The 24,711-nt window shown below is 41.6% G+C and overlaps 2 protein-coding genes across 4 annotated transcripts in view; one reads left to right on the top strand and one right to left on the bottom strand.

Moving 5' to 3' along the window:
* The window catches only part of LOC141756483 (uncharacterized), a 51,243-nt gene that overhangs the window by 23,840 nt on the left and 2,692 nt on the right, over positions 1-24,711 (bottom strand). For all 3 annotated transcript variants that reach the window (XM_074616234.1, XM_074616233.1, XM_074616235.1), the window contains exons 4-5: positions 4,327-4,403; positions 848-929 (exon numbers count right to left, since the gene is read on the bottom strand). In XM_074616234.1, coding sequence (XP_074472335.1) covers positions 848-929; positions 4,327-4,403 — 159 coding nt within the window. The remainder of the gene's footprint in view (positions 1-847; positions 930-4,326; positions 4,404-24,711) is intronic.
* On the top strand, positions 15,735-23,861 carry LOC141756485 (12-(S)-hydroxy-5,8,10,14-eicosatetraenoic acid receptor-like). Its single transcript, XM_074616237.1, has 3 exons — positions 15,735-16,681; positions 17,815-18,220; positions 19,492-23,861. Exons 1-3 carry the CDS (start codon positions 16,518-16,520, stop codon positions 19,954-19,956), a joined length of 1,035 nt encoding a protein of 344 aa, XP_074472338.1. The 5' UTR covers positions 15,735-16,517; the 3' UTR covers positions 19,957-23,861.

Below are 24,711 nucleotides of genomic sequence, written 5' to 3'. Positions count from 1 at the left end.
GTATTTCTTCCACCACTGCTCCCTATTACTTCAGGCAGAGTGACTGTTTTTTTCTTTGTGTGAACTGTGTATTGCATAAATGAGAAGAACGCAGCTTTAGATGTGATGACATCAAAACATGCTCACTCAGCACTGCATTGCAACATGGACACAACTGGCAGCAATAATATAACTTTCCATTAAAGCCCAACAGTTTGGGCTGAATCATTTTCCGCTTTGTCATTCCACTCATCTCATGCACTATGCCAGATTTTCCATATTGTCCATAGTTAATCGCGGGTAAAATACTTTAATCAGCCAGCCAACCAGCCCTAGTATTCTGAACGGTAGCATTTGATAATCATGTCAGAATGGATGTGGATGAAGTACCAAAATGAACGAGTAGCAGTGATTGTTTCCAGCAAGCTACTTTCTTACTGCACAGATTTTGAATCTGAGGGCACGGTTTACAAATCTGTTTATTCACACTGGATCTTTATCACAAAATACAAAAACCTTTTGAAGTGACACAAAATAATACCTCTACTGGTCATAATGCATATCAGAATTTCCATTCATTATGAAACTTACTGTTAAAGCACCAACGTGTAGGAATGTATATGACTGTCGCACTTTTAAAGGTTAACTATTTTTGTTCGTTAAATCTATTGTGCGGTCTATTTGCATTAAGCTCCTTCGTCTCAGTTTCAGTCTTTTTCAAGTCGCCAAAGTGTCTACTTTTCAAATCCTACATGACAGGACTCTACATGTTCATATAAAATCTGGGTCAGACAAGATTGGTTGTTTTGTCTGTGTCAACAGAGACGTGGTGTTGGTATGGTTTCAGGAGGCAGTAGCTGGTTCTTACCCTGACTGGGACATGTGGAGACACAACAATCCTCTGGCCTCCTGTTATCTGATGGAGGAGATGACACTGGGGAAACTGGGAGCTGTGGGGCAAACATGGAAAGACAAGACAGGAATGAGAATGAGAGGAAGCATGTGAGAGGAAAAAGAAGACATAAGATGTTTCTGATCAGAGTGATAGAACTATGAGAGCGGATTATAAGTGGCAGGTTTTTCAACATGAATCCCATCACGTTAGTGTGAGGAGCTCTCTGAATCACCTAAAAGGTATTCTACATATAAATGGATACAGTATGACCTTATACTGCAGTATGATGCATTTTCAAAGCTAGACCAGATGACAAATACACAAAGAAATGCATGTTCTCTCCTCCACGTTTGTTTTCCATCATCCATGTTTTATTAAGTGTTTTCCCTGAATATTTCCAGGCCTGGTGGTAAGGCAGAAGAACCCCTTCGAAGTTTGTTTTCTTCTGGAGTAACAAACACAACAAAGAAAACACACATTTGATTAAAGAAGTCTCAGATGAGCATCTGGTAAAAGTTTCATTATTTGGTGTTCATTACATTTTTGTTTTGATTGATTTTTAGGCCACTTGGGGGCAGAAGAACCGCCCTGACATACTGGGCCTTTCTCAAACCACCCCCTGCACCTCATTTTATGTGGCCCACGAGAGCTTGCAAAGAATATCATTTGCTTATCATACAATTCTATGCCGCTTTACAGAAGTACGGTGTCCATAAACTACATGTCCCACAATGCACCTCGATTTTGTTACCAGTGCACTGAAGCGTCTCAATATCAGTCGTCGCCAAAAATGTCCAAAAAAATAATGTTTGTGTGAATATATGAGTACAGGAAACAGCACAAGTGTGCACCCTTGGTTGCACTACTGAAAAACAGTTTAGGGGAGAGGGATATGTCGGGAGGTGTTTTAACTCCTTAGTGAATCAGGAAGGGAGCGGAGAAATGTTTGGCGTGTGTGGTGTGCTTTGTCTGCAGCCAGCGACGCAGAAGAGAAATGTTGGTGTGTGTGTGGCCTGGGGGTATGTGTGTGTGTGCGCTGTGCACCGTCAGTGACGGCTACTCCGTCACGTTGTTGTACCATAGTTCTGCCCCTCTCAACTGTGACCAAAAAGATAAACAAAGTCAATGTGCTTGATAATATCTGTGTGATTGTAAAAAAAAAAAAAGAACTTTATTATTCACTTGAAGCTTTTGATCTTTGATGGATGAGTAATGATGAGGGTTTCTTAATCTCATAAATCCATGGGATCTATGTTATAATAACACATAGAAATGTGAGTGTGTGTGTGCCCACATTCAGTATTTTTGTGTCTACGTACAGTACATGCATATATATCGATGCACAAGCATGTGTTTTTGTTACTGAACTCATTTTATTTTTTTAAATTGTACAATAGTTGTACAATTGAATGTCTGCTTGAAATAATTTTTTCCTAGACTTCTGCTTTCGGAGCTAGATATTAATGAAGTTATTACTCAAACCAATAATAATCGAATGCAGAGGCAATTATGTAATATGATAAAGAGCAGATATATTTATATAGTCTTACAGTTATAACAGGCCCTTTGAGGGCAACCATAATGCTGGTGTGGCACCAGGATGAAATTGAGTCTGCCCTACAGTACACCCTCTCCCTGACTACTACCGGTTAAAGAAAGACCCTTATTATCACCTTTTGGTTTGGTCTTCACTAACTCTCATAAACATATCTGGTTTAAAGGGATAGTTTGCATGTTTTGAAGTGGGTTTGTATGAGGTAGTTCTCCATAGTCAGTGTATTACCTACAGTAGATGATGTTCAACACGCCCCGGTACTCCTGTCTGTTTGTAGAAACAGACAGGAGTACCAGCACGGGAGAAAAGCAATGTACTGCTGTGGACAGCGGCAGCAGCAAAATGGATTTTAGACACCTAAAATAATCCGTATCAGTTTAAGTGTACTCTGTATTTAGGATATTTCCACTGCTTCACCTCGCTGTTAGACAGCCCTTTCTGGGGAACTGAAGCTGTTATCTATGCTATCTTCAAAGCCACCATCGTTATTGTGTTATGTGGTGAATCCAAAATAAAGGCCAACGTACACCGGCGTCGCTGTGGAAACAGGCTTGATAAGAGGTAACGATAGAGGAAATGTGCAGTAAAACAGAGATGGGGAGATATCTTTCTGTGGGTTCATCACTCAGAATGATTCATTTCACATTAAACATCTGATTATTTGACATTCAAATATTGATTAATGGTGCTTTAATGCAAGAAATAATAGCATTAACCTCTTTTACCCGATGAACCCGGTACTGGGTTCGGCTGAGCTGAGTGTTAAAACACTGCCTTTAAAAACTTCACAAAATGCTGTGGTGGTCTTTTTTCTGAAATTGTTTCTAAAAGACGAGGCCTTAACGCTACAAAAACAACACTCCAAGTGTGTTTTATCTAAACAATGTTTGTTTGGCAATGATTTCAATATTTAAGTTACAAAGTTAATGCACGAGAAATTGTATTTTTACTTTTATTTACTTACTTTACTTATTTTCGACCGTCTTTATATTGAATTTACTTACTTGGCTTTGGATTCTTTTTTATCTTATTTACTTTTGTTATTGATCTTATTTGTTATTATCTAAGTTTTTCTTTATTATATTTCATTATTATAATAAAACTACTCCATTTGGAGACAAAATTATACAATTTAGTTGTTTTTTATTGATTTTATACTGTGCACGATGGTAGAATGTGATGATGCCCAGGGTAAATGTCATGACCAAAGGCTCCATTGTGTGCACATAGCCTCCTGTAGTGGATATCAGTAGTATTTTATAGCCAGATTCCCTTTCAAGAGATAGAAAACCCATTTGGTACACTTTGGGTATCCAAGTGGCCAAATGGAGAATCCACCTAGTCCTATCCTTACTAAAACCTTTGTAGAATTTATGTGCTTTGTGTTATTTATATCTGCTTTGGCACAGTTGTAGTCAAGGAGTTGCTGAATGAATTAGGTGGCATCTGTGTGCATGGCATCATTGCTATAATGATATCCACTGTCTAATCTAGAAAACATTTAAGGTGAGGATAAAAATGTAAATTTTTCCTTTGGTTCATCACAATTTACTACTCAATGTTACTTACACTGGGGATGAATTCTCTGAGGTCTTACCTATCCAGAGAGATGAAGGTCGTGCATATAGACCTGCTAGTTGTGGAGCTATTCTTGGTTTACTTTGGGTATGTTTGCGTAGGCGAACCACACCTTCCAGCACCCTCGGGCCATGTTGTAACACTGCTCCCTTCACACTCACATCAAAACACAAATTCGACTCAAAGGCCGTTAGCGTTTGGCATTAAAACTTGTTGTTTATCTATCAAAATGGAATATCTTTCCAACCCATCTTGAGTCAAATGTAGAAAGCTGGGTGACCTAGACGTCACTTAACAAGGCGTAAAGTACCTACGGTACCTTCTCAGAACTCATGGCAGTCAGCACAGGCGGCAAGCCGATCCACCGCAGAGGCACACAGGCAGGAAACACCAGCCCTTCGAGACGAAGATAAAGAGAGAGTAAGAGTGAGAAGCAGATTAGAGTGTGAAATAAGACTTTCAATATCTAAGAGATAGTGTGTGTAGGAAGAAACATGTTTACACTCATACCGATTCTAATAGATTTAAGAGACGTGTCTTCCAGAGCACCGTGCTCTAAGTGCGGACAAAGTAAACAACTGAGTGTCTGTGTACTGTCGCCATCATTGCTGGTGCTTTAAAAAAAAAAGGTACTGAAGAATGAGTAAGATGTCCGTGGATTACTACTGAGGCATAAAATTAAAAAAAAGCCTGTGCAGGAAATCACAGAGGCAGAAATGAAGAAAAGATAAATTCTTAGGCGTCTTATCTGAATAGAGATAGACAACAAACTGCTGTGTGTGCACAGTATGTGGGTACATAGTAAGAAACATCAGTCTGCATGGTTCTCCTTTCAACATGGAATAATCCGTCTTTCACGCCAGCTGCGCAAGCACACAGTTTGCTCAAGGTGAAGTGTAATATTGTGAATATTATGTAAAGCAAAACAACACATTTTCTGACTCTGCTCTGGTGTTTTTTTTTGCCATGCTTGAGACTTTTTACGTTGCAAGATGGAAAAGTACAGACGCAAAACTCAATGCACAGGATATACTTTTAATTTCTATTTGTTCCTCTCATGGTAGTGCACAAGAAAAGAGTGATTCACAAATCAAAACACAACTGTATTTACACATTCACATGACCGAAAAGGTGCAGGGATAAGAGAAAACCTTATTTTATCAGCCCTTTACTCAAAACATAAATAAACAATAGAAATAGATGGTCTGTCCGTTACAGTTACTTAATAACGAATACTTACAGTAACATAAAGAAAAGGAAGAATCAAGCCAAACACAATAATTAAAACCAAGACTAAAAACTAAGGAAACAGATTACCTGCCGCTTCATATAGTCAAATTATTCTTTCTTTATACAGAGCTGAAATATATTAATAAAATCCTTTAAATCATTCTGTAGAGAATTCCACAGCACTGAATCACACATCTGCTTTAAAGTAATCTGTGCATACTGATGCTTTAAATGAAATGTCCTTCTATGGTCCTCGTCCTCTGAAAACAAAACAAAAAACGTTTGTATATTTTCTGGTAATACTCTGCTTTTTGCCCTGTACATAACTAATGTCTGTTTCAATAGTCCTGACTTAATAACACTGTTGTTGTGTTCTCTTGAATCCACTTTATGAATAGTTCTTATTGCTCTTTTCTGTAATATAAACAATGGTTTTACATTAATTCTGCTTTGAAATGATACTGGTGCCATTCAACCACAAAGCCTTCTCAAGAGAGCGCAGCCACATTTTCTGTTGAAAATGATGGTCTTGATGTGAGAATGTCAGACTTTGGTGTGAAAGCAGAGTAAATAGACTTAGCTACATGGTACGAATTAGAAGTGACAACCATGCAGACAAGCCTGCTTTTATGTGGTCCATGGACTGGTGTACAGTACAGTTCTCCAGGTGATAATCTGGTGTTACCGACTGTTACAGGCTGTCCATTTAAATTGTATAATGCTGTTGCAATGCAAAAAAACAAATAACCCCCTCCAGATTTACCGTCCCTCCTGCTCCCACTGCCTCTCTCTGTATACATCCATGGCCTTTCTCCTGTCCTGTGCATGAGAACTAATGCCCCCCGTTGCTGATTGGCTGGAATAGTGTCGTGTGGCTCGGTCTAAGCCACTTTGTTTGTTTCCCGTTTACAGAGCCAGCAGGGCTGTTTATGAACACCACATTTTTTTCAGCGCCCACACAGATTAGAAACTGCATCTTTAAGGTGTGAGAAAATGATTGAACCCACGGTAACTGGAGCTTTTCATCAGCAAGGCTGGGCGACGAGGGTATTTCACAACATTGATATACTGTGTGTATCACATATAATATGGCAAATGTATATAAAAAAAATCACATATAAAATAACTAAAGGAACAGTTTGTAACATTTTGGGGGATCTATTAGCAGAAATGGAATATAATATTCATAACTATGTTTTCATTAGTGTATAATCACCTGAAGCTAAGAATTGTTGTGTTTTCGTTATCTTAGAATGAGCCATTTATATCTACATAGGGAGTGGGTCCGCCATGTTTGGCCAGAACGGACAAACCAAACACTGATTGTAGAGACAGTCTTTCGTGTTTTTACGTTACTTGAAGGCCACCGTAATTCTCCGACACGCTTGTGAAACTGTGGTAACGTGAGCCGCAGAGTACAGAGTGCCTCTGAGCGAGGCGAACGGCGTTACGACGGTTTTGCACTCACATTACTGCAGTCTTGGAAAGAGAGGAGTGAGTGGAGGGGTGCTCAGTTGGTTGCAATCTGCAACCACACCACTAGACGTTGCAAAATCCTACACACGGTCCCTTTTAAATCAATAATTAATAAGTTAATTAGTAATAATTAGTAAGTTAATTCCACCAATAAGCAACAGAAAAGTCAATATACTTGAGAATACAAAGCTAAATCGATATGTTTTTCTTTTCATAGTAGAGTATATACAAAGAATGGACACAAACAATAGTATCCTATAATATAATACCATTGAAAACAATAGCCTTGTTAAATTAATAAATATATAGAGGGAAATGTATTGTCCTGATTTATCATTTCTAAGGCAATACATTGCTGTTTTATTGGATTTATTAAGTTGTAATATGTTATCTTGCACTACGCTCAAAAAACAACACAACTTAAAGGTCACCTATTATGCAAAATGCACTTTTCCATGTCTTTTAAACATCAATATCTGTCCCCAGTGTGTCTACAGGCCACCATAGTATCATAAAAGACCATCCTCTCTCTTTTTCTCCTCCTCCGTTTGTCCGGAAATGGGTGCAGAAAAAAAATTCGCTTTTTTCCTTGTATTCTGACGTCATTAGAGAATGCAAGCCACGTGAGGGTTTCCTGGTCGAACCAGAGAGAACCTTCAGTAGCTGACCCCGGCCCACAGCGCGTCACTGTCTCTCCTCCTCAACCGAACTTGAGCAAAGTAGCTCCTACAGTTAGTCTGCAAGAACCAGCAGAACAGGCTTCATGTACTCCCATCATCTAAATATAACATGTTCTTTCACAAAGGCTTTATGTAATTACACTGTTTAAACAGATGATATTTATATATTATATATATTTGATGTCATGCATGTAGCAGATTACAGGTAGTAAATAGTGACTTGTAAGCAACACAACACATTTCTGTTTCACAGTCAAACTTTATTTGAGTAGACAGATGACAATATTAATTATTCACAGCATTTGTAATCATCCCACCTGTTAGTTAGTTATGTGACATGGTACAGGAGAAAGTCTTCAGCTCTGGTAAACTATGGTAAGCTAAGCTCCGGTGGTCTGTAGTCATGGTAACACAGAGACAGCTACTACTGTAAATAATATACCATTACTCTGATCTTCCATACATTTATCTTTTAGCAGAAATAATGAACTGATTACTGTTTCACATCTTCTATTTTCCACCCTGATGGTCGCTGTGTTTACACACCGTGTCATAGCGGTAGCATGTAGCTAACCCGTTAGCATGTAGCTACATGCTAACGGGTTAGCTACATGCTACCGGGTTAGCTCTGTATCTCCATGTAAACAGAGCCATCTGCCCACAGCTGTCTGCTCTCAGCTGTCTGCTCTCCTCTGGGATGATTCTGTCGGTCATTTCTCACAGATGGATCTGTAAAGACAGACGTAAAACAGAGTGTATGTTTACGGTTTACAGAGTTGATGCATAAGGTAAACACTGAGCTAACTAACAGAGATATAAATAGTATTATTTACCTGAGAGAAACCGTCAGGAAAACCTGGAATCTGGACCGCAGATGTTCATCATGTGTCGCCGATTTCTGATCAGATTCCTCCGGTAACGTGCGCTGGGTGAAGTTTCTGGTTTATAAACTTTAAAGTGGTTTATAAGCTCTATTCTAGCTCCTCTCTCTCCCTGCTCTCAGGCCGCGAGGGGGGCGGGGAGGGTGACGCTGTGTTGTTGAGGACGTTTGATTGACAGAAAACGCTGACCAATCAGAGCAGAGTGGGAGGAGACAGAGGCTACAGACACAGAAATCAGCACTTTTGGAAATGGGCTGAAACAGAGGTTATAGAGACATGCTGGAATGCATGATCTGATTGTTTTTTTGAAAAAAAAACTTCAGAGACATGGTTTGGAGGTGTCTGAGACCTATAATAACTAGTTTAAATGGAGTATAATATGTGACCTTTAATAGACGTGTTTTTATATTTTTTTTCACAAGACTACAAGAACATGCATTCAGAGCTATTCATGTGTTTTTGTAAAGCAGATGGATCCACAAAAGGTCACACGTCTTCAATTATCAGATGATTCTCTGCATGACAAGTGGCCCTCCACCACATTGCGTTTTTTCTTTTTGGTTACTTATCTATATCATGCATCTGTTTTTGTACTTCCTTGTGCTGCTGTGACACTTTCATTGCCATGCATAGAATACACATAGAAGTCTATCTTGTGTTGTCTTAATGCGTTGGCAAATTTGAGAGAATTGTTTCCTATCTTTCTACCTTCACAGGGATTTCAGGATCATTCTGTAGGTGTATAATTGGAATCATAATTTTTAAAGAGGAACTGTACACAACATGTCGGTGGCTGAGAGGCAATGTTGCAATGACTATTAAAAGATGCACTGTTGTGGTCAGAGGTGCAACAGAACAGATGTCTACATGCACCGTGTTAAGACATGAGTGCTGTTGCAGAAGTTATGCAGCATTGCTCTTTTGTGCCGTATTACATAATCTCTGGGACAGAGCGTGACCAAGTGGTAAAACGTTGACATGCAAGCAAGCAGACTTCACTTTCAGCAGACTTCTTTCGTAGGAAAGTGAAGTCTGGCACGGCTTTAAAGCAATTTACGTCAACGTTTTAAATCATTAGAGTATAGCTTGTTGGGTCTTAGTGTTGTTGTCAATGAAAACAGCAGCAAAGACTAGGAGGCAGAGGAGTTAAAATATGCTTTTGTGCTTTTAATTGAGTTTACGTGCATATGGGTGTGTGCTTATGTGCTCTTGTATTTTTTTCTTTAATGGCATCAACCTGCCGAGGACTACACATGAAAATTAGCCTGTATGGCTAAATCTGGCATATTTACATGATGGCTCATGCTCATCTTAAATAACATAAACAAAAAACTAAGGCTGTCAAAGTTAACACGATAACGTGTTAATGCAATCTCATTTTAACGCCACTAATTTCTTTAACGCGTTAACATAACTTGCAATTTGTAGGTTGTGGCGGGCTCAGTTTTAAAGCTAGAGTGAAGATACTGGTATCATATGAAACTATAAAACCCAAGGAATCCATTGGTACCAACCAGGTCATGATTAGCTTTAGCATGTTGTGAAGGAGGCTAAATAACGCTCCAAACGTACGCTAAATTTTGGAGAGGAAAAACTGGCATGTCCATTTTCAAAGAGGTCCGTCGACCTCTGACTTCAAGATATGTGAATGAAAATGGGTTCTATGGGTACCCACGAGTCTCCCCTTTACAGACATGCCCACTTTATGATAATCACATGCAGTTTTTGGGGCAAGTCATAGTCAAGTCAGCACACTGACACACTGACAGCTGTTGTTGCCTGTTGAGCTGCAGTTTGCCATGTTATGATTTGAGCATATTTTTTATGCTTAATGCAGAACCTGAGAGGGTTTCTGGACAATATTTGTCATTGTTTTGTGTTGTTAATTGATTTTCAATAATAAATATATACATAAATTTTCATAAAGTAGCATATTTGCCCACTCCCATGTTGTTAAGAGAATTAAATACTTGACAAATCTCCCTTTAATGTTCATTTAAAACAGATACAAAATGTGCGCCTCTCCGGGAACCATCACCTTAACGTGGTGGAGAGGTTTGTGTGTCCCTATGACCCTGAGGGCTGTGTTGTCTGGAGCCTCGTGCTCCTGGTAGGGTCTCCCATGGCAAATTGGTCTTAGGTGAGGGGCCGGACTAAGAATGGTTCACAAAAAACCCAATGACGACACGAGGCAGAGGAGGAGTTACCCGGCCCGGAGGAAGCCCGGGGCCCACGTCTGGAGCCAGGCCCAGACGGAGGGCCTGTCAACGAGCGTCTGGTGGCCGGGCTTGCCACGGAGCCCGGCCGGGGATACCCCGAAAAAGGAACGTGGCACCTCCCTCCTCTCCATCCTGTGGGCTCACCACCTGCGGGAAGAACCGCTTGGGTCGGGTGCGCTGCCACACGGGTGGCAGTGAAGGCCAGGGACCTCGACGGACTGGATCCGGGCGGCAGAGGCTGGCTCTGGGGACGTGGAACGTCACCTCTCTGTGGGGGAAGGAGCCGGAGCTTGTGCGGGAGGTGGAGCGCTATCAGTTGGATCTGGTAGGGCTTACCTCTACGCACAGCCTCGGTTCTGGAACCGTACTCTTGGATAGGGGTTGGACTCTATTCTTCTCTGGAGTTGCCCATGGTGTGAGGCGCCGGGCGGGTGTGGGGATACTCACAAATCCCCGGCTGAGTGCCGCTACGTTGGAGTTTACCCCGGTGGACGAGAGGGTCGCCTCCCTACGCCTTCGGGTTATGGGGGGGAAAACTCTGACTGTTGTTTGTGCGTATGCACCAAACAGCAGTTCGGAGTATTCGGCCTTCTTGGAGACCCTGAATGGAGTCCTGTATGGGGCTCCAGTAGGGGACTCCATAGTTCTCCTGGGAGACTTCAACGCGCACGTGGGCAACGATGGAGACACCTGGAGTGGCGTGATTGGGAGGAACGGCCTCCCTGATCTAAACCCGAGTGGTCGTTTGTTGTTGGACTTCTGTGCTAGTCACGGATTGTCCATAACGAACACCATGTTCGAACATAAGGATGCTCATAAGTGTACGTGGTACCAGAGCACCCTAGGCCGAAGGTCGATGATCGATTTTGTAATCGTATCATCTGATCTGAGGCCGCATGTTTTGGACACTCGGGTGAAGAGAGGGGCGGAGCTGTCAACTGATCACCATCTGGTGGTGAGTTGGGTCAGAGGGTGGGGGAAGACTCTGGACAGACCTGGTAAGCCCAAACGCGTAGTGAGGGTGAACTGGGAACGTCTGGAGGAGGCCCCTGTCCGAGAGATCTTCAACTCACACCTCCGGCGGAGCTTTTCTGGCATCCCTGTGGAGGTTGGGGGCATTGAACCCGAGTGGACGATGTTCAAAGCTTCCATTGCTGAAGCTGCGGCGGTGAGCTGTGGTTTTAAGGTCTTAGGTGCCTCAAGGGGCGGCAACCCTCGAACACCGTGGTGGACACCGGTGGTCAGGGAAGCCGTCCGACTGAAGAAGGAGGCCTTCCGGGATATGTTATCTCGGAGGTCTCCGGAGGCAGTTGCAGGGTACCGACGGGCCCGAAGAGCAGCAGCCGCTGCCGTGACGGAGGCAAAGCAGCGGGTGTGGGAGGAGTTCGGAGCAGCCATGGAGAAGGACTTTCGGTCGGCACCAAAGTGCTTCTGGAAAACCATCCGGCACCTTAGGAGGGGGAAACGGGGAACCATCCAAGCTGTGTACAGTAAGGATGGGACACTGTTGACCTCAACTGAGGAGGTAATCGGGCGGTGGAAGGAGCACTTTGAGGAACTTCTGAATCCGACCAATACGCCCTCTATGGTAGAGGCAGAGCTGGAAGCTGATGGGGGACCATCATCAATTACCCTGGTGGAAGTCACTGAGGTAGTCAAACAACTCCACAGTGGCAAAGCCCCGGGGGTTGATGAGATCCGCCCAGAAATGCTGAAGGCTCTGGGTGGGGAGGGGCTGTCTTGGATGACACGTCTCTTCAACACCGCGTGGAAGTCGGTGACAGTGCCTAAGGAGTGGCAGACCGGGGTGGTGGTTCCCCTTTTCAAAAAGGGGGACCAGAGAGTGTGTGCCAATTACAGGGGTATCACACTGCTCAGCCTCCCTGGTAAAGTCTACTCCAAGGTGCTGGAAAGGAGGGTTCGGCCGATAGTCGAACCTCAGATCGAAGAGGAACAATGCGGATTCCGTCCTGGCCGTGGAACAACGGACCAGCTTTTCACTCTCGCAAGGATCCTGGAGGGGGCCTGGGAGTATGCCCATCCAGTCTACATGTGTTTTGTGGACTTGGAGAAGGCATATGACCGGGTCCCCCGGGAGATACTGTGGGGGGTGCTGCGGGAGTACGGGGTGAGGGGGGCACTTCTCAGGGCCATCCAATCCCTGTACGCCCAAAGCGAGAGCTGTGTTCGGATCCTCGGCAATAAGTCGGACTCGTTTCCGGTGGGGGTTGGCCTCCGCCAGGGCTGCGCTTTGTCACCAATCCTGTTCGTGATATTCATGGACAGGATATCGAGGCGTAGTCGGGTGGAGGAGGGTTTGCAGATCGGTGTGCTGAGGATCTCATCGCTGCTTTTTGCAGATGATGTGGTCCTGTTGGCATCATCGGTCTGCGACCTCCAGCACTCACTGGATCGGTTCGCAGCCGAGTGTGACGCAGTCGGGATGAGAATCAGCACCTCTAAATCTGAGGCCATGGTTCTCAGCAGGAAACCGGTGGTTTGCCTACTCCGGGTAGGGAATGAGTCCTTACCCCAAGTGAAGGAGTTTAAGTATCTCGGGGTCTTGTTCGCGAGTGAGGGGACGATGGAACGTGAGATTGGTCGGAGAATCGGAGCAGCAGGGGCGGTATTGCATTCGCTTTACCGCACCGTTGTGACGAAAAGAGAGCTGAGCCGGAAGGCAAAGCTCTCGATCTACCGTTCAATCTTCGTTCCTACTCTCACCTATGGTCATGAGGGTTGGGTCATGACCGAAAGAACGAGGTCGCGGGTGCAAGCGGCCGAAATGGGTTTCCTCAGGAGGGTGGCTGGCGTCTCCCTTAGAGATAGGGTAAGAAGCTCAGTCATCCGTGAGGGACTCGGAGTAGAGTCCTTGCTCCTTTGCGTCGAAAGGAGCCAGTTGAGGTGGTTCGGGCATCTAGCACGGATGCCTCCTGGGCGCCTCCCTTGGGAGGTGTTCCAGGCACGACCAGCTGGGAGGAGACCACGGGGAAGACCCAGGACTAGGTGGAGAGATTATATCTCTACTCTGGCCTGGGAACGCCTCGGGATCCCCCAGTCAGAGCTGGTTAATGTGGCCCGGGAAAGGGAAGTTTGGGGTCCCCTGCTGGAGCTGTTGCCCCCGCGACCCGATCCCGGATAAGCGGTTGAAGATGGATGGATGGACAAAATGTGCGATTAATTTGAGATTAATCACATTTAACTATGGACAATCATGCGATTAATCGCTACTATATATTTTAATCGATTGTCAGCCCTACAAAAAACATATTTGACTCCAATGGAACAAGAAGTTTAAAAGCTGATGTAACCATGTCACAAGCTTCTTTTGCACGCATCTAGTATGAGCACAAAATATTTCTCAACCAAAAGGTTGAAATACGTCGGCCAAATGTGTGAAAGGCTGTTTACGTCAAACTTGAGAGACATACAAATACTAGGAATGTTGAGACATCACTTCACCGTTGTTTGCAAATTTGCTCTAAGTACTTGTAGTTCTTCCCTAAAACCTACATCTGCCATGTTGAAAGAGGATGTGATTGAGAAAAAATTACTTCAATCATGACGTCATTAAACCAATATTTATGCCCGTATGGTGATTAATACTTGGGGTGTAAGAAAATTAGGACTGTCCTGGACCAAAGACATTCTAATCGATTAGTTGATTTAATCGTCAGATCTGTAAAACTGAGTTTCTCCACAAAGGAACCACTTTAAATCTTGTGTTTACCAGAGATGTGCTCATAAGTTTCTTAGAAATAAGTCATTCAGCATGAAAAAAGCATTAAAATATGACTAATCGACTAAAGAAATTTTAGTTGACTATGATCAAAACGACGGACTAAGAGGGGGAAGCCCTAAAGAAAATATAAAAAATTTAGAGTATTGCGATATTATGTTTTGTGATACTGCATTGATTCTCAAAAACACTATAGATTTTTAATTAATAGTTTACATGCAAATATTAACTCAGTCAATACATTATTTCATTTGCAAATATATGCACCATCTCAGTGTATGTGTTATCTGAAAGAAGTGCTATGATGTTGAATAAAACAGGAAATGTGCTACTTGCAAATGCATATCCCACTGTTCTGATAAACAAAGTCATTTTTTTTACTTACATTTTATGCACATGGTGGTGTGTTCTTTGTGCTATGACAGTCAAAAAATTGTAATCTGACAAACTGCATAATTTGCAGATGAAAATAAATAGCAATTTATCTTATCGCAATACTCAGAATATTGTAAAATGTTTAAAATCGCAATAATATTGTATGGTGTCTTAAGTATCGTAATAATATCGTATTGTGGGGCCTCTGGTGATTCCCACCCTTATACACAGCCCTGATTAATACTCCCACTGAACTGGTGGGAGTGATGAAACACTGATATTCAAAACAGTTACAACTACAGAAATCTTTCAGACGATTGAAAACATGTTCGATCAGTCATATGAATTCAGTGTAATGTAATTTCTTCAGTAGCAAGCCAGCAATGATCACAAGCACTGCACTGTTTTCCTAAACCTCATCCCTATGAATCGTAATTATAATTTCAATGCATGTAATGTAGTTTTTGTAATCATGATAAATGTAAGTGCAGTACCAGCGTACAATATAGAGAGGTGAAGTCCCGCCCCTTCCTGTGGACCACTATGGGACATTATTTCGGAAAAAATATGAACATAGTCAACGGCGAGAGACAAATAATTTTTTGATCCCGTTTGAATTGCGCCATGAATCACACGTGATGTTTGTCAATTTTAAATATAATTTTGCAAGTCAAGAAAGTTGCAGTTTGTTGTAGAACTGTTGAAGTATCAGACTGTGAAAATACGTAATTAGAAAAACTACACACCCAAAAGTCGCATAAGTGACGTCTCTCTAACTGAAGCTACGATGTCTGTGTGTTTTGTACTGGGATGGTCTCACACCAGCAACCGGTTTCGCTCGTTCTCTCTCTTCCCGGCTGATAAAAAGAGCAGGAGCCGCTGGATAAAACACATCAGGTAAGACAACGTTACATTTGTGATTAGTGTTGGTGACGTATGTTGTCCAAGACTTGTCCAAAACTAAATGATACTACGACAAAGTGAGACTTTTTTGACTTGCAAAATTATGTTTTAAATTGGCAAATTCAATTCGGATCGAAAACATATTTGTCTCTCGTCGTTGACGACCATTCATATTTTTTCCGAAATAAGGTCCCATGGTGGTCCACCGGAAGGGGAAGGACTTCGCCTCTCTATATTCAACACAATCTTTTTCCTCTTGAGTCTCTCTGTCCTCCCATCTGTACGACATCATTGATCTTGTCCATAGATGACTTCATATGTGATTTTCCCACTGCTATCGATACCACATCCAAGAATAGAACTTGACATGTGCAGGCTTGATGGTATCGTTCTGAACTGCCACCTGAGGAATTTCACAGGAAAAACACCTTGAACGTGCCAGTTTCCAGTTACCACTTGCAATAAACAAACTGTAGATGATTTATCACCTTCTCTTATAATACTACGAGGCTTTTAAGGTGGAAACCAACGTCTTTCATGCTGTGCTTCTGAGTCAGTTAAGCCCCTGTCTTTAAACCACACCTCCAGCTGACAACAAATTCTTCCTCTCTCTAGGATCGGTGGCAGCCTCACATAAAAAGGGCTAACAGACTCACTGAGACGGGGTGTTCTCTCTTCTCTATAATCACTACTTCTTTTTCAGCTCATGCTGTGTTTACAGTGCATGTTTCCCCAGCATGTTTTGGCCAGCCGAGTTGTGACAGAGCTCCAGAATCAGTGTAAGGCTCTCAGAAGGGGACTGTTGAATTTAACGGATCCCAGTGAGAAGGGGAATCGGTGCCTGAAGAGAGAAGATTCTGGGTCAGAGGCAGCTACAACCACCTCCAAAACGAAGGATTTAACCTGCCTGGAAACAACTTTAACCCTTCCTATTGCTTCTGTTTCACATAAAACAGGACTTCTTTGACTGCAATTCATTCCACTGCTGTGGAAATAGTGCTACTTCAATGAATTTGACATCTAGACAACAAAACATGTCTACAAATGGAACCATTGACCACTGCAAAGTACCCAATAATTTCACATACAAAACCCTCTCCGGGCTGGTGATTGCAGAGTTCGTGCTGGGTCTGCCTCTCAACCTATCGGTCCTCTACGTCTTCATCTTCAGGTATGAACACAATCTCATAATCTATCACTGCCGTTTCCCTATTTTCTGAAAGTACTCAAAAATGTAGATTAGGGAGTGAGAAGTCAGGGAAAGCAATCAGAGAGGGGAAAACTTTCAATTTAGCCAAAAAACCTGTTCATTTGTGTTTGCACAATTCATCAGCTGGTGGGAATTTCCTGGCATTTAGCCTCTCTGGGTGATTCAAACCACAAGAAAGTTGATGAAGTCACTTGAGGATAGCATAGATAAGTCCAGCTGTCTTCGACTTCCTATTATGAGCACTTTCTATAACCTGGATGACTGAAGCAAAAGCTGAAATTATGCCAACGTTGAAATGGTCACATAGTGGTGGCGCCCACTGTGATCAATTCAATTTGACTGTTGATTCAATGATTGATCTGATACATTTTCAATACAAGTAGTTTCGTGACGTTTGCAGGAAGAAATCCTAATAGATGCATGCAGTGAATAGAAGAAGAGAGGGACTGTAGTAATATCCTGTTAGGATTCTTATTTGATGGCAAAATCTGTTTAACTAACGGTGAATTTCTGCAATGAAAAACGCTGAACTTATCATTAAAAACTTCGTTCCTCAAGTGGGTCGTTTAAGTCGTGTAAGATTCATGCAACTAATTTCAAATTGCTATAATAAGATTATATTGGAAATGCGTTGGGGATTCAAAACCACATTGCAAATTCAGGATGTTGCTTTAAAATGGAAAACATGTGGAGCAATTTTACTTCCTTAAAAAGTTACAACCCTTGGTTGTACTCACTTCCCACAGACGACGAGCTGTGTGTGCTAATCTTGAGATAAACTGATAAATGTGAGGAACATACTGTGCTGTGGATGGAGAGTATCATTGACAGTACTGAAACACACCAGTGTGCAGAGTCACTGTTATCTTTGGCACCATTGGATATTTCCACCAGTGCAAAAAGAAAAGCAGTGGAAATTATGAAATACTAAGAAATGAAATATAAATATCATATTACTACATGAACACATGCATCAATTGTCGATAGTAGATCCTATTTGAGTCGTCCTATCTTTGACGGCATACAGAGACTTTCTTGTTGCAGATTAAACTTTGTGAAGCAAATAACTGTATTGTCAATGACTTCCTCTTTAGGTTCAAGTTCTGGAAGAACAAAAGTATCTTCCTGTTCAATATTGTGGTTGCTGACTTCTTGCTGGTGGCCTGCCTTCCTGCCAAGGCCCACCATTATTGGTATGGCCTGAGACGCAGCCAAAACAAAGTGGCGTGCAAGACGATGCTCTTCATGCTGTTCCTCAACCGCGGAGCCAGCATCGCCTTCCTCATCACCCTCTCCATCGACCGCTACTTCAACGTGGTGCACCTCGGGAGGAGGAATTTCGTCAAAGTGCTGAAGAAATCTCCTCAGATCTCCATCGTCATCTGGCTTCTCTTGCTGCCTCTCACCATCCCCACCATGGTGGGATCCTTTGAGTGCTGCAACAGCCACGGCCGCGAAGTTGAGACTATTTATCACGATGTGACAGACACCTTCAGAGAGGTATTATTTTGATGTCTTTTTGTTTTGATTTCCTTTAGTCTGCATTAGCGAAGTTGTAAAATATGTTAGTACCTTACGTGGAAACCAGTAGGAGCATAATAGCCCAATAAATACTCCAATGTCAGGGCTAACCACTGTCAACACTCAATAAGAACTACAGTTATTTACACTGACTCATACCTTCACACACACTTCCTATGAAGCTGTCATTACAGTTTATTAGCTTTAATGGTTAATCTAGTTCCCCTAGTTCCCTGACTAACAGCTTGCCACAGGCAGCATCAACAAACCTGTCCAGGCCAGCAGGCAACTCCAGAGTATGAAAAGTGAAGCCAATGTCGAAGTGCCTTAAACTTGCATACTTTCTAATAGCCAGCAGGGGGCGACTCCTCTGGTTGCAAAAAGAAGTCTGATAGTATAGAAGTCTATGAGAAAATGAGCCTACTTCTCACTTGATTCCTCAGTAAACATTGTAAACATGAGTTTATGGTCTCAATCGCTAGTTTCAAGTCTTCTTCAATACAGCATGATGTTCATTTAGTAAATTATGGTCCCATTTAGAGTCATATAGACCATAAAGCAGGGGATGCTTTAGGGCGTGGCTACCTTGTGATTGACTGGTTGCTACCACGGCGTTGTCCGGTCTGGGAGTAGAACGTGTTTTCATCTAGCATCTTTACCCCTTTCACAGTGCGTTTTCAGTTCATCAACGTTAAGTACAACCTTTTGGTCGCCTAAAAACATCTTATTCAGCATTCGGTTGTACTTAGCTCCACCCTCTTGTGTCACTTCTGGTTGCAAAAAAACAAGATGACGACGGACAAATGCTGAATTTAAGGCTTCAAAACTGTAGTTCACAAACCAATGGTTGACGTTAGAGTGACTACGTCCACTTCTTATAAACAGTCTATGGTCCAGGAATCACAGCATCTTAAACTCTGGACAAGTTATATTTTATGTTGATTAACTGATGAGTTGATGAACAGAAATATGCAACTATTTTTTAAGGAAAAATCCACTCTCAAATGTGAAGATTTACTGTTTTTCTCAGCTTTCTTAACTATATATCTTCGTGTTTTGGACTGTTGCTCAGACAACAAGACAAGTGAAGACAAGAGCTTGAGATGACTGGTAATGCTGAAATTTAGAAATGATTCAGAAACCTCAGCAACTGCTTTGAGTGGGGGGTATCGATGATTAACTCTGTTGACTGTCTGTAGATACTGTACATGAATGTATCATACTCATAGTCACTTTTAATTTCTTCTAAGGTCGTCTACTTCACCCAGATCATCATCCCCTTCATCATCCTCGTCTACTGCACGGTGCGCATCGTCAACCGGCTCAGGAAGAAGACAGTGGGGGAGAAGACCAAACTGAGGAGAGCCGTGTACGTGGTCATGTCTGTTGTCGTCGTCTTCTCTATCTGCTTCCTGCCCAGCACTGTAGCCCGAGCGGTGCTGCTGGGCGTCAGGCTGAAGGAATGGCAGGATGCAGAGGACGTAGTGGTTCAGGTCTACGACAGCCTCATGGTTTTGTCTTACATTGACTGCCTGCTGGACCCGCTGGTGTACTGCTTCTGTAACTCAGGGTTTAAAGATGCTTACATAAACACCTTCTGTCCCGCGTTTCTCCGGGAGAAACTGCAGAATACTGACTTTGGCTTGGGAACAACAACGAATACAATTACAACTTCTGGAGTTAAAACTAATTCTTTGCCGCTATTAGAGAAATGATTTTATTTTTTTTTCTTAAAAGGTGCAGTGTGTAGGATTTAGCGGCATCTAGTGGTGAGGTTGCAGATTGCAACCAACTGAAACTTCTCCCATGTGCTAAGCGTGTAGGAGAACTACGGTGGCCGAAGCAAAAACATGAATGTCCCTATCTAGAGCTAGTGTTTGGTTTGTCCGCTCTGGGCTACTGTAGAAACATAGCGGCCGGCTCCGTGGGAGCGGGTCTCCCTATGTAAATTATTTATAAACGGCTCATTCTAAGGTAACGGTATTTTCAGGTGATTATAGTCTAAAGAAAACATATTTATTAATATTATATTCCATTTCTGCCAATAGATCCCCCTAAATGTTACACACTCTTCCTTTAAATTGAATGCCTAAATGATGAAAGCTATCTCCAAGGTGTTTATTTACCATTACCTCTCAGCCAAACAGATAAACCTGCATAACCGCTGGTCCGACCACACTGGAGTTTTCAGCTACGCTGGCAGATAAGACTTTTTCTTAGGAAATGTGGGGCATTTATTGAGCAATACTGATAAATCACTCAACCTGACCTCATTCCTCCTCGTTTAGAATTTGTTATCTGTGGGCATCATCTGATAAAACCATCATCAATCTAAATGGTGTACGTGGAGCCCTGTTTGTGTCCAGATGTTCCACTCTGTATCATGCACTTATTTGTGTGTAATCTGCTGATATATTTTCTCACTGTAACCGTCCAGAGTTTTTAATAACCTTCTATTGTAGCTACCTTTTGAACATTTTAAGAACTAATCATATGCTCAATAATGGGCCTCATGCAGGAAGCGTTATGCAAACAAATGTTCTCTTATTTTTGTTCGGACCCATTGATTACTGGGATTCACCAATGTTTTCTATTTTTCTAAATATTGCGATTGGTCGAGAGAAATCTGACTAAGATAAGAGAAAACATCTTGTTTTCATAGCCCACAAATTGTCCTCATCTGCTCTATAGTGTTTAGGGGACATTACCTATGCCAATACCTGTCTTTATATAGTGTTCAGGGGGTGTTAACAATGCTAATAATTGCCCTTATATAGTGTTCAGGGGGTGTTACCTATGCTAATAATAAACAATCGGCCACAGGCCTCAAGTTTATGATAAGGTGGGATTCATCATTCAGCACATTTGGGTAAAAGTAGATTTGGATGGTTGAGAATGTTTGGTGCATCTGGAGTTGACTTCTCTTATATTTTCTATTAACAGAAAATTAAAAGAAAATATAAGAAAAAATTAAGATAATGTTGCTGCATGAGGCCTATTGTGTTATATAAATCTGTAAATTTATGCTCTCAATTGTTCACTGTAAATAAATCAACAAGAGTAGTCAGGGAGGTTTCAGTCAAACAGACATGTCCATGCATGCACATACAATCCTGTGATAAGGGTTGTTCAGCCACAATAACTGTAAACACCTTGGTAGGAGTGCAGGGCTTTAAGTGGATTAACAGGCTCGTGTATAAAGTTGAGCTACTGTCTGAATGGTGTTCCGCTCGTCTGGCTTCATATTATGTGGCTGCCGCCTGATCTAATGTAAAACTCAATATGCTAAATCTTTTATAAGGATATGAGTTAGATGTACATTTATTTTTTCAGCTGTATGTTTTAAATAGCACAATTTATGTATATTTTTATATTATTATTTACTTGAATATATTAAGGCATTTTAATTTATTAGGATTTATTTCAAAGCAGGTGTTAAGATGAATATAGCATTTCCCTTGTGATTGTATTTTACAGCATATGATGGTACCTGTAATAACTACAAAGTACTCAGCGTTAGCAGTACAGTATAGACCACACATACTGTACTGCTGTACTGTACGTATTCTCTTACAGTGTTTGCAGAGCTCTCATTCACCACTCAGGAAATATATCTGTGTTCGTTATCAGAAACCAGTTGTACCTGTCCGCATTGGGGTTTTCTCTCTGTGCCAACACATTGTGAACTCCACCACCTTTTCTAACATTGTTAAACATTTCAATATCGTACAAATGCTCATTGAAGCTTTTGGAAATAATTTCTTTCTGTGGTTGCGTTTACACGTCCCATCTACAACTGATGTGTAACTAATTATTCATGTTGTTGTAGGGCTGCATGATTATGGCCAAAATGATAACCGTGATTATTTTGATCAATATTGAGTTCATTATTATTTATCAGTTATTTATTGATTTTAGGGACACAATATTTCTATTGCACTTTCATATTTAAATAAACAGAGCACTGCTTTCATTTCCATGTTGTGCTACATTTCTACTTATGTACAAATCTTTGCATCAAATTAAAACTGGTCCTTTTGCTGCACAATTAATTGAATGTTAATCGCGATCACAATTTTTGTTCAGTTTCCCACAATAAAATGAACATGATTGACTGCTATATTGACGTTTAAAATGCTCCGCTCATAGAAAACTCTGTTGCATATCAAATCAAGCGCTTCCTAAACTAACAGCCAGCCACCAGGGGGCGATCCAGATGTTTTGACTTCACTGTCATGCTGCTGCATGTGCACCATATGTGCAGCCTGTGAAAAACTTCCCTGAATGTTGCAGCTGCAGTCCAGAGTAGAAGAGTAATATACGGTTTATTACTGTTTTGATGACAGAGAGCAGACGGGAAAAACGAAAATGCACTGAATTCAGGTGAAGAAAAACCTGATCTTACGTCTGATTTTGATGCAAAGATTTGTTAACTAGCAGGAATGTAGCTCAACATGGAAGTGAAAGCAGTGCTCTGTTGATTTAAATGTGAAAGTGCAAAAAAAGTTTTTTTCCCCCTAAAATCACTCAATAATCGTGATGAATAATGGTGATCACAATATTGATAAAAATAATCGTGATTATCATTTTGGCCATAGGGCTCTGGGGGTCTTCCTCCAGAAAAATTTGAGTTTCAGAGACTTTGTTTCCTGCATTCTGGTGATTTTAAAAGAATGAAAATAAAAAAATAATAATAAGTACACTGCAACAGCATTTTTTTGTTAAACTTTGAATTTTACCTTTAATTCTCAGGAAAGAAAACTGAATATTTCGTCCGTCTGGTGTGAACTTGTGTGAATTTCATTTCATTTCATTCATATTCATCACTTTTTAAATCATGCTTTGCACCTGCTTGAGTATTTTTTTCCCTTAGTACTCATTTCTCACTCTGCGCTGTGTCGCTGGCATAAACTGCTCTCTTCCGCTGGTGTCGCTCTATTGTCGTCCGAGTGGAAACAGTAGTGCTTATAGACGCTGTACAGCGCCAGAAACAGGTTAAGATAACGAAGAGGAAAAAAGTGTGAAACTTTGCCATAAATCGGGAGAAATACGAGAGAATTGTGACAGAGAGAGGGCAATGAAAAATGGGAGTCTCCCGGGAAAATCGGGAGGGTTGGCAAGTTTGCTGTAGGGTCCGTGTGTAGCGGCATGACAACTCCCCAAAAGTGAAGCCAAAACATCTGGATCGCCCCCTGGTGGCTGACTATTAGTTTAGGAAGCGCTTGATATGATAAGCAGCGGACTTTTCTATGAGCAAAGCATTTTAAGCATCAATACCACAGTCGATCAGGTTCATTTAACTGTGGGAAGCCCAAATCATGATCGAGATTAATATTTGATTAATTGTGCAGCCCTGTGTCGTTTCTTCTTTTATAATCAGATTAAACCAGCCCGTCTACATTCTGGTGTTTAAAGGAGGTTATAAATTATGTTCAACAACAACGACTACAAAAATGTGAAACCTGAGTGGACCGCAGAAACCTGGCAAGCTGTTTTAAACTTCCCTCATTCACACTGTATATCATTTTGTAATAAATGATTTGTATAAGATTGAGATACGGACTGACGATCTTTGTATACTGCTGCTGTAAATAAACACAATACAGGTCTCAGCAAAAAACCCTGATACATAAATACACGCTAAGCAACGCACCAACATGCTTTTACTGTGAAACCACCTTCATCTTTTTCTAATGATGTAACCTTATCCCATAAGTACAACGAGTACAAATTACAACACATGTCCCTGTTGTACCCTCCTACATTATTGCCATTGTCTAAATGTTTACGTTGCTAATTGGCAGGAAGGTGCTACTGTTTGTTTGTTTGTTGTGTATGTGCATGATTTTGTCATCAACAACAGGTCAAATATAGAACATTTCCATGTATTGTTGTCTATAATTTCCTAACTTACTTGTGCCTTTTTACAACCCTGTGTTTAGATGCATTAGCACCTCATATTCACCACCTTTCCCCAATAATATTTGAAACACTTTGAGGTATGTACCCTTTGTACTGGGAAGGTTGTGTGGATGTTGTAACAGGAGAGCTGGTGGTGGTTGTCAAGTTGAGGCTAGCAGCCTCAGAGCAGCAATATCACAGCAACAACAACAGAGAGTAGAAGCATGAAAACAGAGACAAGCAAACCCTAAACAGGAAAACACACATCAGTGTTATTGTTGCCACCTTCTTTGCAGATTGGCTCCACGCCCTGTCTGCTTTTTTAAAGCCTATAAAGCCTTAATGGCTCAGACTGAATGTTGTTTTAATGAATTTAACTCATTATGACATAATGTGTTGAGTTGGAAACTCTGACGAATTCAGGGCAGGAGAGAAAGATTAACTGCACACTTCATGTTGTAATTCTAATTGAGCTTTTCCAAGTTCATGATAGGGTACCTCCTAAACTGAATCTGCAGCCCCGTTGCAAGATGACACAATAAAGCTCAAGGTCAAAGCATCTAATAAGA

This window comes from Sebastes fasciatus, chromosome 18 (assembly GCF_043250625.1).
Source record: "Sebastes fasciatus isolate fSebFas1 chromosome 18, fSebFas1.pri, whole genome shotgun sequence".
NCBI lineage: Eukaryota > Metazoa > Chordata > Actinopteri > Perciformes > Sebastidae > Sebastes > Sebastes fasciatus.
Note: the sequence above shows the minus strand (reverse complement) of the source record. Positions and strands in the feature narration are given on the sequence as shown.

Bases quoted from the DNA above. Each gene is read 5' to 3' on its own strand.
- LOC141756485 (XM_074616237.1), top strand. From the start codon at position 16,518: ATGAATTTGACATCTAGACAACAAAACATGTCTACAAATGGAACCATT. The intron at 16,682-17,814 runs GTATGAACACAA...CTTCCTCTTTAG, and splicing joins CTCTACGTCTTCATCTTCAG to GTTCAAGTTCTGGAAGAACA. The intron at 18,221-19,491 runs GTATTATTTTGA...ATTTCTTCTAAG, and splicing joins TGACAGACACCTTCAGAGAG to GTCGTCTACTTCACCCAGAT.